The 16125-nt window shown below is 41.2% G+C and overlaps 1 protein-coding gene across 7 annotated transcripts in view; it reads left to right on the forward strand.

Moving 5' to 3' along the window:
* RTTN (rotatin) overlaps nt 1-14906 on the forward strand; it is a 186965-nt gene extending 172059 nt beyond the window's left edge. For 6 of the 7 annotated variants that reach the window (XM_053250104.1, XM_053250107.1, XM_053250106.1 and 3 more), the window contains 5 exons: nt 710-912; nt 4637-4904; nt 9041-9144; nt 10896-10965; nt 14508-14906. In XM_053250104.1, the coding sequence (XP_053106079.1) occupies nt 710-912; nt 4637-4904; nt 9041-9144; nt 10896-10965; nt 14508-14590 (728 nt within the window). In that variant the 3' untranslated portion in view covers nt 14591-14906. Of the gene's footprint in view, nt 1-709; nt 913-4636; nt 4905-9040; nt 9145-10895; nt 10966-14507 lie in introns of those variants that run through there. The other variant, XM_053250109.1, reaches the window with a different exon arrangement.
* The last annotated feature ends 1219 nt before the right edge of the window (nt 14907-16125 follow it).

Genomic DNA, 16125 nt, shown 5'->3' on the forward strand with positions numbered 1-16125 from the left:
CTTCTAAACATGGAGGCTCTGCTTAGCAATCATGGCTAGTATATACCTGTTTGATAGACCTGCTCTCCATAAATGTTTAATTCTATCACTGCACCTTTTGTAAGCTAATTTTATAAGTTTATTATGTTTTCTGTGATGAAGTACTTTCTTCCACACATCCAGCACTTCTTTTAAAGAACATGAATAATAACTGAATGCTAACAGATTGCTGTTTTTCTTTTTTCTTTTTTTCAAGTGTGGAGGCGACGTCTGTGGGAGTAGCTGTTTAAAAGCAAAAGTGACAGGATATTTGAATTAGCAGAGATAAGCCCCATGAAAATGTTTAAAAATATTCTAATTCTAATACTCCATTGTTAAGGACTGTGACTATATATCTACTTTTGTCAAACATTTCTGGTTATTTTAACTTACCTAATATAAAACATTGTGTGAAGGAGCTTGAAACAGATGGGATTTTTCTTCTCTAATCAACTTATCATAATCTTAGTAGAAAGATGATAAGATAAAGCAACCTCCCACTGTGTTAAATGACATTTTCACAGCTTATTCATTTCTACAACGTTTTGATAATATGTTACAGATAAGAACAAAACTAATGAGATGCATATGGGAATTTGGAAATTATATTATTTTTGGGATTCAAGAGCAATGCTTCTTGCCATATTTAAAATACTAGCTTTCTTTCTCTCCCCCCCCCCACCCCCCTTAGGCTGTGGCTCCCTTTGTATGTCAAGCGGCAGATTTTCTCCTCTTCAGACAGCCCAGAGAACTGCAGCTGGTAACTCACTAATGCACAGCATTGTGAAGTTAGCTTCCCAAACTTCAGCAGAGAACAGCGTAATTCAGCAGATGACCTTTAATCTTCTGGCTAATGTTGTTGTATCTCATGACTGTAAGGGTGTTCTCCAGAAGGTAGGCACTTAATATCTTAGATATATTTCTGAATTTCAGAAAGATTCTTAGTTCCTCACATGACCAAATGAAGATGTTAAAAACCCCACATTCTGTAGACAAAGCTGGAGAACATAAATTGAAGAATGAGGCTTAGATTGGTATTGAATAATAGAATCAATTTGCAGGTAAATGAGAAAGTATGAGAAAAACAGTTTAAATGAAGATATGTTTTTAATTGTTACTTTGATGAATTCTAAAAATTTACGAACTGTCATAGGAAGCTGCCTTTATACCAGGTTAAACCATCTAGCTCAGTTGACTGGCAGCAGCTTCTCCAAGCTTTCAGGCAGGAGTTTTCCCCAGCCCTACCTGGAGATGCCCAGGATTGAACCTGGGACCTTCTGCATACAAAGCAGGTGCTCTCTCACTGAGCTATGGCCCCATCCCCAAAGGTGGCATATATGGGTCTCTCATCCAGGCACTGACCACACCAAGACCTGCTCAGCTTCAGTAAGGTGGCTGTATTGTGTGCCCTCAGACCATACTCTGGGACCATCTTAGTATGGCTTCCATTTTCTGTGCTCTCTTCCTGTGCATATTAATATTTAAACAGAAATTGGGACTTCCTCAGCATAAACAATAGACTTTTGATAGTGGTATTGTTATAGAGACATAATGTGTAAAATGTGTTTATGGGAGGGAAGGATGGGGAGCAGGTCAGCTTCTATTTGTGCACATTAAAAATCTTTCAGGCTTCTTAAAGCCTCTCCCCAAACAGAATAGAAAAAGGCACCTCTTCCTTGTCTATATACTTTATGAATGTAAGTGCTAATAATAGCATTTTGTGTGTCTGTGTTTGAAACCTATACAATCTTCTGTGTGTGCCACCTGGTAAAATGATCCCATTTTTAATGCCTTTTTCTTCTTCCTCACTCTGCATACTTATAATTTGAAACAAATTAAGTTTACTTTGCAGCAGGGCCTGTTGGATTGTGGCCCTTGCTTGCAACTTGATCAAAACAAATGCCTTTCAGGATGTGTAGCTCTTTCCCCCCAGCTGACATCAGAGGAATAGAATTATGCCTGCAAATGCTGATTTAGCAGACAAACACATTTTTGCAAGCCAATTTATTGTCTGCTCAGTCAAAATGACTGTTGTGCATTCAGGTCTCCTAGCTGCTGTGTCTACTTCCTTTTCCCATCATTAGTTCTCGGTGTTGCGTGCTTTAAGTAAAATAATTAGTATAATTTGTGCATACGGATCCAGTACCCTTAGATGTTTAATTATATGCTCCTTCAATATACTCTGTCATGTGTCAGCATTGCTTTTTGTGAAAAGGTGGGTCTCAGTCACATAATCTTCATTTGAGTCCTTTCTTCCCCCACCCCCATAGCATTGCAGTTACCTTGTAAACAAAAAGCATGGGATGTGCCTTTCCCAGAAATGATTGGTTTGTTTTGATGCAATAATTCTTCTTTGAACAGCACGGTAATTTCCTGCATATGCCTGATGAGTGCTATCAGAAACTTTCTCAAAGCAGTTCATCATTAGGACAATTCCCTTCTTCCACTGTGAACTCATGATCTCTCTTGCTTTCCAAAGCAATGGGTAGATTTATTTATTCATCATATTTATATACCGCCTGATATGTGTATCTCTAGGTGATGTACACAATTTAAAACAAGAAATATAAAACAGAGTAAAAACAATTTCACATAATAAAAAGTTAAAACAATTTCATAAGATAAAAACAATTAAAATTAAAATTATTCATTGGATCAAGGCAATTGATCTGGTTTGGATCAAGGCAATCTCCTAGTCTTTGTTTCTTTTAGCCATCAAGCAGAATACACATAGGGATGGGTGCTCTTCTTCTTTGTGTCTTGATAGGTTTGTAAGAACATAGAGGGAACCTGCTGCATCAGACCAAAATCCATCTTGTCTGATATTCTGTTTCACACACTAGTCAACCAGTTTGCATCTGAAAAGCCTAGAAGTGGGACATGTAGGCAAATATCTCATTCAGTCTTGTGCCCCAACAACTAATATCTAGAGGCATACTGCCTATGGACCTGGAGGTAGCATATAGCTATCATGACTAGTAGCCACAGTAGACTTCTCCTTCATGAATTGATCTAATCCTCTTTTAAAGGATTGAGGCTAGTAGCAATCACATCTTGTGGCAGTGAATTTCATAAATCACACAGGACATGCAGCGCTTTGTCGATGTTAGAGACCTACTGGGGCTGCTGTGCAACTTGAAAGGCAGTCCTAACAAGATAGCATGATTGGGCATGCTACCCAACGACTTAAAACTGCTTCTGGGTAGTCGTGCAGCTTTCCCTCTTATTGTGTGACTGCCTGGGAGTTTTAAGTTGTTGCACTACATTATTGAGGCTGCCTTCTAAGTTGCACAGCAGCCCCCTCAGGTCCCTAATGTTGATGGAGGCCTGCCTGTCATGTTGACCACTGTGTGAAGGTAGTGGTTAGGCCTATCCTGAATCTCCTACCCATCACTTGCATAAGGTGACCCCAGCTGTTTTTGTTACAAGAAAGAAACTTCTTTGTATCACCATCTCCTCACCATGCATAACTTTGTAAATCTCTATCATACTACATCTTAGTCATCTTTTTTTTGAAATTAAAAAGCTTTCCTCGTAGGGAAGGTGCATGAGACCCTTGATCATTTTGGCTGCCCTCCTCTGTCCCTTTTCTGGCTCTACTATATTCTTTTTGCAACGCAGCAACCAGAATTCTACACACTGGCCCCCATGCTGTTCAGTACAGACTTACGAAGTTAATCCGTTCCGAATGCACATTCGTAGGTCGAAAAGTTCGTAAGTCGAAAAGCGGTTTCCCATAGGAATGCATTGGAAACGGATTAATTCGTTCCGGAGCCTAGGAAAAAGACCCAGACACCCAGTTTTATGTGCAAAACTCTTTATCAAGTGCACTTTAAAGGCATGCAAAATGCAAACTCTGCAAACTCCTGCGGAGCATTGCTCGCCATGGGGCAACGACCACATTATCAAAATTCGTAAGTCGAGGAAACCGCATCTAAAATTCGTACGTCGAGGAAACCGCATCTAAAACCGCCAACGGTTTTCCGTTCGGATGTCGAAAAATTCGTAAGCGTGCGGCCACTTTTTCCTTTCGTAAGTCGAAAAATTCGGTTGTCGAGTAGTTCGTAAGTCGAGGGACCACTGTAGTTGGTGGCAGAACAAGGGCTATGTGTTTGCAGGGGAGCATGCAGCATCCCTGCAATGAGGGCTTCTCCCGCAGCTGAGCACCTACACGGATGCAAGAAGACATGTCAGAAGATGAGGAAGTGTGTGCACGCGCATGTGTTTGTGGATGCATGTGTGCACATTTAGTTATTGTATTATAGGGATTAAATTGTGGCAGCATTCCATTTTCAAGTTGGTGTTGATTTTTCATCTTTATCTTTTCAGAAGCTTTAGGCAAATACAATCCTCATGCTATTCAGTTTTCTGTAGGCAGAGATTAAGCCTGTAGTCAGGCTGAAGTAATTTTTTTGAAGAAAATATGTCATAATTGAAAGATCGCTTGGGGGAACTGCTGTTTCAAACGGTAGAACAAATGACTAATTCCATGTTTTATTAACTTTTAAGGGAAAGTCTTATTTTTGGAGAGAATATGAGCAGAAAACTTGTTTTATAGGTGGTCTGTGAAAAGGTATTGCTTAGTAATGTGGTATATTTTGCTTCTGTCTCCTTACAGAATAACTTTCTGCAGAACTTTTTGTCTCTGTCGTTGCCCAAAGGAGGAAATAAAAGCCTTGGTATGCTGGCTGTTGCTTGGCTAAAGCTCCTGTTGAATTTATCCTTTGGAGAAGATGGACAGCAAATGATTGTGAAGCTGAATGGTAGCTTAGATCAACTTGTCGAGATGACCAAATACACAAACAAGAGTAATCCAAATTTAGTCCTTCTGATTCTGCACAACACCTGCTTTAGCCCAGCCAACAAACCCAAGATACTAGCCAATGGTAGGTGTTTTGTCTAAACTGCTGCTGTGTTACATTTTTATGGAAAGGTTTTGTGATTGAAAAGCTGGATTTATTTGCAATAAATGTATGTTAATTACATTTAATGCAGTTGGCTAATTATAAACTTAGAAACTATAGAAATGTATTTCACAAAACTGACAAGTTTACTAGGTGGTAAAAAAACATTTATTTACATATAACTGGTTGGCATTGATTATAATAAATTAGAAGAGTTTAGCTCTCATAGTTCTTTAGAGGCTTGACTCAAGGAAATCCAGGTTAAATTATTTTTAATTATTTAAGAACCTGAGAGATCTCCTTCAGTTTTTACCATTGATCATTCTGAAATCAGAGCAAGCAAGCAAAAATGATGATTTAGCTTACATTCCTTTAGGCATTCACCTCTGACTTTCTAGCTGATAGGGATGGGCTGCTTTTCTGGAGCACTGAACCAGTTCAGAAGTCTAGCATTCGAGCCGGTTCAGGGGCGAGGGGTGGGGGGCTTGCCCCACCACTTTCCCTCCACCGGCACTCTCCCCAAAATGGTTGCTGTGGGGCTGCAGTGTACCTCCCTGCAGCCCTGGTTGGGGGGAAAGTGGCGAGGCAGGTAAGGGCACCCTCCCTACCCCTTAAAGCCCCCACATACACCTCCCAGGAGTGCACGGACCAGTTTGTGCACATCCCTACCAACTGAGCTCAATAACTAGCAGGATGTGGAGCATGTAGTATTAGAGCCACCTTACACTGGGCCTATTAACTACATATATTTTTTCCTTCCCTTTTTTATTGGTCCAACAAGACAGCTTCTGCTGAGGATGGGGGACTTTAGAGCAGCACGCAAATATCTGTGGCAACTGTCATACAAATAGCTCCTACATTTACCCAGAGGATCTTTGTCATGGCCCTCTATCCATTCACACTAATGGGATTGTGCATGCACAGTTGACCCTTTGGGTAACTTCTAAAGCTCCTCAATACATGAGTTGCTTTCATGTGGACAGTGTGATTATTAGGAAGCTGTAGTTAGGGGTGTTCATGGAAACGGCTGGCCCGGTTCTGTTTGAGTCCAGACCGGACACGAACCTGAACAGGCCAGTTTGGTCCAGCACCCTTCGAACCGCACCCCCAGTCCAGTACGGTCCAGGGCAGTGGTTCGTGAATTATTATTATTTTAATTTTAAATAATTTTTTTTACCTTATGCCCCTTGGGGGGGGATTCCTATCCGCCGCGGTGTGTGTGTGTCCGCGAATGTTACCTTGACCCCCGCCAGCCTCTCAAACCACCGCCTGTCCGGACCCTCTTTTTTGGCCCACTTGGGCCTTGGTAGATTGTTGAGGTGGCCATTCTGGAGGCCGCTGCACATGTGCAAATGGCCTCTGCGAGGCCTGGCATGGCCCAGGGCCTCACAGAAACCAATTGCGCATGCGCGGCAGCCATTTTGTTTTTGGCGGCCTTTTGGGGGGGGGAATTAAATGACCATCGTGCATGCACAAATGGTCTCTGTGAGGCCCTGGGCCATGCCAGGCCTCGCAGAGGCCATTATCGCATACGTGGCAGCCTCCAAAATAGCTGCCATGATGCTCCACTGAGACTCAAATGGGCCAAAAAAGAGGGTCTGGACGGACATCAGTGGTGATTTGAGAGGCCGGCGGGGGGGGGGAACCTTCGCAGACCCCACCCCCAGCCCACAGGAAGCCCCACAAAGGGGCTGAAGGTAAAAAAAAAATTTAAAACTTTTTTTAAAAAAATAGTCAACTTGTGGGGGGGGTTGGTTTGACCCTGAACCTCCAAACCTGTTTGCACATCCTTAGCTGTAGTTAGTACTAGCGCCTTGGCTCCTCTCCAACCTGCACACTAGCAGCCAGGGGTGTTGCTATAATTGAGCGAATGGGTTCAAAGACACCCCCCTCCCGCTCCACCCTTCCCTATTTTCTTCATTATCACTCTCCAAAAGGCCACCGGAGACAGGGGTGAATATGGGTCCCCTCTCCCTTAGCTATGACCCTGCTAGCAGCATTGGGCTGGGGGGTGGGGGAGCTTTGCTCTTCTTTGGAGAATTCTGTATCTGTGAAAAGGACAGGGACAACTTGTGCAAACAGTTCATTTTTATTTGGATGGAAGCTCTTTCAGAGCATTCCTTTCCTTGATCTTGTGGATTTAAAGACCTTGGTGTTCCAGTTTTAACCAAAGGAGAGCAATGGAGAGGAAGTCACTCTCCATACAGATGTTGAAGGGAGCCTGAACACTAAATCCTATAAAGCGTCACACACAAAGGGGGTGTGGCCTGGGTTGCCGAGAGCCCGAACAAGCTCTCAGCACGTCATTTCAGGTAGTGTTGGCAGCCTGATAGGATGTTTTCCTCTGGAGCCCAAGCCACGAGGCTTTGGCGGCCTTTTCCATTGGTGGCCCAGGTTCTTTGAACCTGTTCGCCCACTGGTGGCTCCTCCCCTGTTTCTGCTCTGTCTCAACTATTCGCATAATATCAAGAAATCAGGTACAGTTGCTCCAATTCTTGAACACAGTCCTGGATCCCAAACAATGACTGCAGTGACATAGGATGTTTCTCTAATGGGCTGGGGATCCCATTGTTAGGAATAATACAGTGTCAGTGGAGTGTGGTCAAAGCAGAACCAGCACTTAAACTGCTGACATGACTACCAGTATTTTTAGCATTTTGAGATCCTTTGTGTCCATGGTAAGCGGGAAAAGTTGTACAAGTATCTATAGACAGCGCCACACATAAACAAGCAGGGGGGCAACTGCAACGAAGTTTATTCTTGCACATGTCCTTAGAACTTAGGTAATTGTTTATTGCTGGCAGCAATTGCCCAGGGCATTAGGGCTCTTAACTGTTATTTCCTAGTGATAACATTATCTACGTGAGAGTGACTTTAGAGTGTCTTTTGCTAGGGAAATTTTCCAAAGATTGGACTGGGGAGGCACAATCCTATCCTTTGAATGCAGAATGATGACTCAAAGATAATGTTTCCCACACTAGCTGGCTCCTGTAGCAAACTAAGTGCACCCCTCCCCCCCACCCCACACAAACCACACCAGCGATAATCTAGTTAAAGATAATGGATCTTTATCAGAGACTATAGACATGTTCTACTGCAAACTCCCAAAATCTGGTTAGCTCCTTTTACCAAGAGAAGCTGCCACGGTTGGGGAGCACAGTATGCAATCTACCCACCCACACCATCCACCCGCACCATGCACACGTATCCACAGTCTCTTCACCTCATTTTCCTAAAGGGATAATGTTTGGGTGGTTTTTTTTATGTTAAGAGGTTGCTTGCTTTCTTTTCTTGAAGAAAGTATCATAAAGAGGATGTCTTCCTGAAGTCGGCCCTGTACAAGCCCTAGCTTGTGAATTCAAAAGCTGCCTGCCAACTTTTATGAACACTTACTATGTATGCTTAATGTAACAAACTAGAATTTTTGTATGACACAACACTTATTTCCTGGGGAAACACAGGAGGCAATAGTACTGTCCAACTGAACTCTTTGCAGTTTCCATCTCCAATTATTATGGTGCTTTGGGCACAGTTCTTAAGCAATTCCTACTCCATGATGTGCCTTAAATATAGCTGAATTGGAGTCTAATCAGTCTGGTGTGTTGGACAAGATAATAAAAGGAATCTAAATGCAATGGCAGCCTAGGGTACATTTTGGAGACATTTTGGAGACAGAAAAGCAACCGTGAAAAGCAAAGTAGGAATAAAACTGGGAATAGGTTAAAATGATCTGCATATTTTATTCTCTCCCTCTTTGTGCTTTACTGAGGCACATGCTACACACAGAGGAGCGCAAGTGCAGTGTTGTGGCCATCTCTGTTGTGTCTCATTATTGGCACACAGCAGTCAGAAAGATATACATCATGATGAATCTCATTTCTTAACTTAGCATTAAACTTTAATACAGATTTATTTTTTGCCACTGCTTCTATTTCCTAGGGCAAGCCCTTGGTGTTAGGTTAAAATTAAATTATTCTCATTATGCAAAGCTACTGTACTGTTGTAATATTTATCATGGAAAAAGAGACACATTACCCCAGGAATACACTGGAGAAGCAGCTATTCTGATATAATGGCCTTTGTGGGTGATATGTGTGGTCTTTTGTGTTTCTCACTAGATAAAGCTATTTCGGTGCTATCTGCCTGTCTGGAAAGTGATAGCCCTGTGGCTCGAAGAATAGGAGCATCTGCACTTTGGGCTTTGCTTCACAATTATCAGAAGGTTAGTGCTTCACAAAAATGTGTGTTAAAGATTGAGTGCCTCTGTTCTGACATGTTTGCATGGAAGCATTATAGTCTTATTTATATATCACATTTCTGTCCTATCTGCCCATTAGCATGCTCAGTATGGCTTGGAAAACTGTAAATCAATGCAAAACGAGGGACTTGCAGCCAAAAATTTGGCTGATTTTCATTCAAGCAGCCATGCCACTGCCTCTTGACCTTCAGTGCCCGCTTTAGGTTGCCTGATCATAGTGGTACAGGAGATGCTAGAGACCATACATCAAGGCTGCTCAACTTTGGCACTTCTGCAGATGTTGGCCTACAACTCCCATAATCCCTGATTATCCCCACTGTGGCTGGGGATTAGGAGAGTTGTAGTCTTAAAAACAGCTGGGGGGCCAAAGTTGAGCAGGCCTGCCATACATGAACAATACTTTTATTTTTTTAATTGCAGTTCTTAAATACACTGTTTGGATCAAGATCTGGCAAATTATATAGCTACTTTCTCCCATGAATTGCAGATATTTTCCTCTGGTTCCTCTTTCTTTTCAATCTTCCTTTTCCCCCAAGTTCTTTCACTATTTCTTATCTCCTATTTCTCATTTCCTTTAGCCATTGTTCCTATGGGCTTCCTTTTCCTTAGGTGGTCCTTCATGGACAACCTGCCTGTTAGTTTTCTGTTTCTTACTCTGCCCATGCACCTCTGTCTTCTATAGAGCCTGTATGATGTAGTAATCCTAGCCTTACAAGAGCTGGTCTTAGAACACATTATTGTTGACATGTTTGGAATGTTTGTGGATATTCTGTAATATCACACATCCCAAACAATTGATAATACTGCCATAGATACAAATTTACTGTCATAAGTACAAATTTAGGTAAAGTGAAGATCAATAATCCCTCAGAATTCATTGACTGCATGGACATTTATAAGATTTTGGCCAGTATTTCAAACTAGCAAAAAGGTCATACAGCTTGACAGATGGGAAAGCATTCTAGCCATTTCTCCAATACTGTTTTTGTCCTACCCAGCATGCCATCCACTACTGAGGTTCAGTAGAACCCCTGAGAACTGTTACCCCTAGTTCTGTTTATATTAGGGTGGTGGAATGTCAGTAACTGATTTTTTAAATATATATATTGATATTTCCTCTGGGCCAGATTTTTGTTCTGAACTCAGTTGTAGTTAATGAAGCCCTTATGATTCAAGAATAAAACTAGTTATGGCATGTGGTTCAAGTGGGGGGTTTGCCGCCACCTCTTGCTTTTGTATGGGTGGTGTGAGATAGATGATACATCAAATGAACTGAGGTAAATGTCAGCATAATAAATTATCTTGTGGGCTTCTGTTCCATTGTTTTAAAATATGCTGCTATTTGCCACATAAGGCAACCTGTGTTTGTTCTACAGTTGTATTAGCAAGAAGTTTGCATATCTGTCACTTACAAGGCATTTTAATATTCAAAGGAGAGCTTTCTGTTAGCTGAGCTTTGCAAACAGCCATGTTCTGGGATTTTTATTGCTGTGTTTCATTGAACTCTTGCCCCCACCCCTCTCTCTCACACACGCGCACACACACAGAGTCCCATAGCAATATTCACTATGGTACACTCACATATTGCATTTGTAAGATGCTGAATGTCATAGCCTTGTGGCCAGCTGCCAATAAATTACTGCAAGGAGGAGTGATCTTAAGAGCATAAGCACAGGGGAGTTAATACAGTCATTGGGTTATTCTTTGTGCTACAGGCAAAAGTTTCTTTGAAGAATCCATCAATAAAAAGAAGAATAGATGATGCCTTTATTTCAGCAAAGAAAAGTAAGTTTTTAAGGGGAAAGTTTAAACTCCATCTCAAAGACTAACAGCTGACTCTGTAATTGTGTTGTTATAAATATTCATATTTGCTAAGAAGGCAGTGAATATTTTACACAACAAGCTTTCTGAAGTTTCATGAGCTCTGGGTTGCATTTTTGAAGTATATGTGTATAAAAACCTTTTGAAGAAATCCTTAGCTTAGGATTGTCAAATATTCACCATCTAGATAGTGGGGTTCCTTCTATACCTACCATTTCATGCACATACTGTGTCATGCAACTAAAAAGTACTGTAGCTCTGTTCAGACATTGTGTTGTACCTGCATTCACATGTCTGTATAAACATGTTTTTGTGTGAATGACTTTCTGTGTTCATTTAAAAAGTGATCCTGGATACAGACCCCCTGAAATTCAGGAAATAGATGGGAAGTATGCTGCTATGCCTGTGTTCAACATAGCATATGAACAACTGTATTGGTGTACAGATCTGTTCCTATGTGCACTATACACAGATTGTATGAGTGTTGAACATAACGTGTAAATAGGGCTTGTGTGAACAAGATTTGAATATTTCTCATGCTAGTGTATTTAACACCAGTGTAGCCAGATATTAGTGTTGTGCCCAAATAGTTCTGGAATGATTCAGGCGGCTGCATCCAAAATGTTTCGACACAGGGTGAGCGGCAGCTTTAGGAATGAGGCACACAGGTCCTTACCTGCACCTCTGCTGCCGCCGCACTGCTATTCTGGTCTCAGCATTGTCCTTCCCAAAAGGCTCCACGAAGTCTTTTGGGAAAGACAGCACCGTGACTGGAACAGCAGCGGGGTGGTAGAGAAGCAAGTAAGAACTTGCATGCTTCATTCTTAAAGCTACCACTCTCACCTTCCCCCCACCGCTGCTGTGCAAAATGATTCATGCACATTCCTACCAGATATGGCTTGAAAGCCATCCTAAATCAAGCTGGCTATGTACAAGAATAGTCAGGTGGCTAGCTAGACTATGCTTAGAGCAAAGTTAAATAGTTTTAAGCATATGCTTAAATCTTTCCCATGGAAATCACTGGACTTAAGAGTGCTTAATTTAGGATTGGTGTGCCATCTTTGAGTAGCCCAGTTTACCCATAGCATGTGATGATGCAAATTGCTTAATTTGCATACGTTGTTACATCTGATCCTAAAATGAACAAATAGAAGTGATCAGATTATCTCTGCATAACAAGCTTTGATAAGGGTATTTCATTCCATTTCTTGCCATGTGCAAAGGGTCATATGACTAACGCTTATCATATGAATCAATCCTCAGTGTCTCCTGTACATGCTAAGGGTAAATAAGAATACATTGATCCCCACCCACCAGGAGCCTTTTCAGTCTGCAAGCTTTAGTGTGGGAGGAAATATTCTAATATCAGACAATTTAGGATCAGAGTAGTCAAAGCACAAATAAATGTTTTCAAGCATAATTCAGAGTAAAACTGAGGCCATTCATATTCCTATAACTTCTTATGTTTGGCTACATTTGTTACATTTTTCCCCAAGCAGGGATTGTTCATACTGCATGTTCTCTGGCATACTGCCATTCTTGCCCATTTTTGGCCAATAGGGTTGCACAGGAGGTGGGTGCCCCACCTCCTTCCAATTCGAGTGCACAAGTAGAGAAGGACAAGGTATGTGTGCATGTCTGGTGAATACCCTGCATTATTTTAAACCTTTATGGTTTTTAAAAAATCATGTTTGACTAATTAAAAAAAAAAGATTTGCTGTGGGCCTTACCTCTGTAGCCTGCTACAGAGTTTTTAAAATAGAGGTCAACGGAGAATTATAAAACAAAATCCATAAGTTGGGAAGGGCTGGCCATGGAACTGTGAAATCAGGCACAGTTATAACACAGGATAACTGGACTCTGTGTAGTAAATTTGAAGCAGATCCGTTACTTAGCTGATTTTTAATATTTATTTATTTTTAGACAGGGAGGGTGATTGCAGCCTTGTGGAAGATCAATGGGGATCTTTTAAAAATAAAACACCCTGTCTAAAAGATCTACTAAAAATCAATCAAGTGATGGATCGACTTCAATTTTAATAAACAGAGCCCCGTTATCCTGTGCTGCAACTATGCCTGGTTTCACAGCTCCATGGCCAGCCCTTCCCAACTTAAGATTTTTTAATAATTTTCCATTGACCTCCATGTTAAAACAAAACAAAGAACATAGGAAGCTGCCATATACTGAGTCAGACCATAGGTCCATCTAGCTCAATATTGTCTACCCAGATTGGCAGCGGCTTCTCCAAGGTTGCAGGCAAGAATCTCTCTCAGCCCTATCTTGGAGAAGCCAGAGAGGGAACTTGAAACCTTCTGCTCTTCCCAGAGCAGCTCCATCCCCTAAAGGGGAATATCTTACAGTGCTCACACATCAAGTTTCCCATTCATATGCAACCAGCGCAGACCCTGCTTAGCTAAGGGGACACATCATGCTTGCTACCACAAGAGCAGCTCTCCTCCCTGAGGAGAAACCCTGAGGCTCGTTATAGAGACACGTGGCAGCCTTCTGCAAGACCCATGGCAAATAAATTCTTTTTAAAACTGAGTCAGGCTTTTGAGAAAGGGATAATTTTAAAATTTAAGAAAAAGGGGAAAAAGTAGAAATGAACAGAAGTTGATTCCAGGGCTCAGGAAACAAGTCTGCCCAGAGTGCCAAAGCCACACCTCCATCTCATCTTGATCTGCTTTATTTGTGGGGGCTCTCCACACATTAGAATCAAACTCCGCAGAATAATGGAATATTCCAGGAAAACATTTTAGAAAGTGCAGCTATTTTTTAACCCAGATTCTCCGCATTAAGTTCCAATCATAAGATAAAACCTGAGTAATTCTGCTTGGAATATGAATGGTGTCTTGCTGTCCCTGTACTGAATTTGGGCTAAATCCCATCCTCATATGAACTTACCCCAACCCTCAGTGTGCAAAAGTGCTGTAAAAGCAATGGGCAGAAAAGCTTCATGCATTTGTTGTGATGACCTTGTTTCTAAACAGAACAGCCACTCTCTTGGGATTTGCTTTCCATTTTTTATACTTCACACAAGAAAAATCCATCAAGGCTTGAAGGCTTTTTATTTACCAGAACAAAAAGTAATATGTGGAGCTGCTTGCTGGCAACTTTGAAAGTACCCTCTTGTTTATTACCATCTGGTTGAACACCAAGCATGTGGTGCTTCCTGTGTGTAAAGTAAGACCACAACTGGTATCAACATAAACTAACAGGTGACAGAGAACTACAGTTAGAATAGAGTTCAATCAAAGGCCCAGTTTCTCATCTATTAAAGAAGTATTTATATAAAATTGCCTAAAGCTATTAATAAATAAAAGTTATTATAGTACGTTTTGTGAACCCAAGAACTTAATGATGAAACATCATTCCTGATGCAGCTCTCAACATTCTGGAAGGTTAGAAGAAACTGCATTGATTGTTAGAAAGTTCATTTTGTCTGAAATGTATCACTTATTTAAATTAGCAGTTACTATATTCCCCCCCCCCTTTTTTTTTTTTAGCTATTCTACAACAAAAAGAAAGCCAGCAGGATGCCTATCACATAAAATGTCTGGAAACCTTAGTGCAAATTCTCAGTAGTTAATAAATGCCACATAACACACTATGTGCGACAGGACTCATTTCTTTGAAGGACTCCAGAGCCCAAATGGAATTTTTAATCCATTTTGTGGAAAACATTTGTTACTGAGGAAAAATACTAATTTTTTGAGATAAGAGAGCTGAGGATCGTATGCCAAAGACATTTTCACAAAATGTGTTTTAATTCTCTGGAACTACATCATGACATTGGAATTGTATGTGGCAGAAGGAAGAATATAACTGATTGTTTTAAATGATTAAATTGTTTTGTACTACAAACGATTTTTTAGCAAATGTATAAATAAATATTTTACAAAACATTGGTTGTCTTGTTTCTGAAGTGAAAAGGAGGATTCCTTCATTTTTGTGGCCAGTTTGAGTGCTATGATAAGTGACCCAATTCAACAATGGAAAAGAAAGGCAAAAGGTTTGCACAAGCATTGTGGACTCAAGTATTTCTGCTTATCCTAGGGGTGTACATGGAACCACTAAAGGCAGTTTGAGTTCGAATTGAACCGAACCACCAGTGGCCTGGTCCAAGTGGTTGAACCAGTTCGCCCCAGTTTGGATGCTTGTAATGGGGAATCTGGTAAGGATTCCCATTTACAAGCATGGGGGGAGAGATGAGAAAGGGGGGTGGGCAGGAGGTTACCTTAGGCACTGCAGCGTGCCTCCCCTAGGCTCTGCTGTCACTTCCCCCCGCCATCAGCTTGGGCTGGCGGGGGTCCGAACTGGAGTCCCCTTTAGAAGCATCCGAACTGGGCCCTATTCGGCTCAAACTCAGACCAGCCTCCCATTTTGGGAGCCTATCCTATACCAAATGCTGAAATTCTACGGAGAGATCAGAGCTAGGCAAAAGTTTTGAGAGAAATTTGGTGGGGAAGAGAACATTCTGGCATTGATGAGTCCAAAGAGAGAAGGTAATACACAACCTTTTAAAAATGTGAACGCATCTCTAGTTATGACATATTGTACTTGTTGAAAAACAATTAGTGTACATGACCCTGATTTTTATGTTTAAGTCTTCAGAATAAATGTGCAAAAATCAGGGAAGTGCCCAGAGCACAGCTTCCTTCATGGTGTCAGCTCCTCTCCCTGAGAAGTTTTTAATAGATTTAACATAGTAGACTAATATTTTAAACCTACCTGCTTTTTAAAAGTAGTTTCTCAGTGCCCCTTCCCTTCATTCCCTTCAAATTGCTTCAAACTGTAAAACTGAAGTTAGGCTAAGAATCCTTCTAGAAGTATTAGGCATTGTTTGCCTGTCTTGAAACTGTCCAGAGCAGGTTGTATGTCATTAGTGGCCATAGCAACAGTGTAGGATAATGGTTGGTTAGCCTTCTTTTGATTTTTCCAGCAAGCAATTGTGTCTGTCTTCCATTCCCAGATGCTCACAAAGTAAGCTTCAGTGGCAAATCCATATGCTGTTTTCCTGTGTTAGTTATGCCCCCTGTATTATATTGTAAGTTATGTACCAAACAAATAGTAAATATAAATTGGTGTCACCTGCATGATACTAATATGCATTTAAGTCCAAAC

Source organism: Hemicordylus capensis, chromosome 4, assembly GCF_027244095.1.
Source record: "Hemicordylus capensis ecotype Gifberg chromosome 4, rHemCap1.1.pri, whole genome shotgun sequence".
Classification (NCBI taxonomy): Eukaryota; Metazoa; Chordata; class Lepidosauria; order Squamata; family Cordylidae; genus Hemicordylus; species Hemicordylus capensis.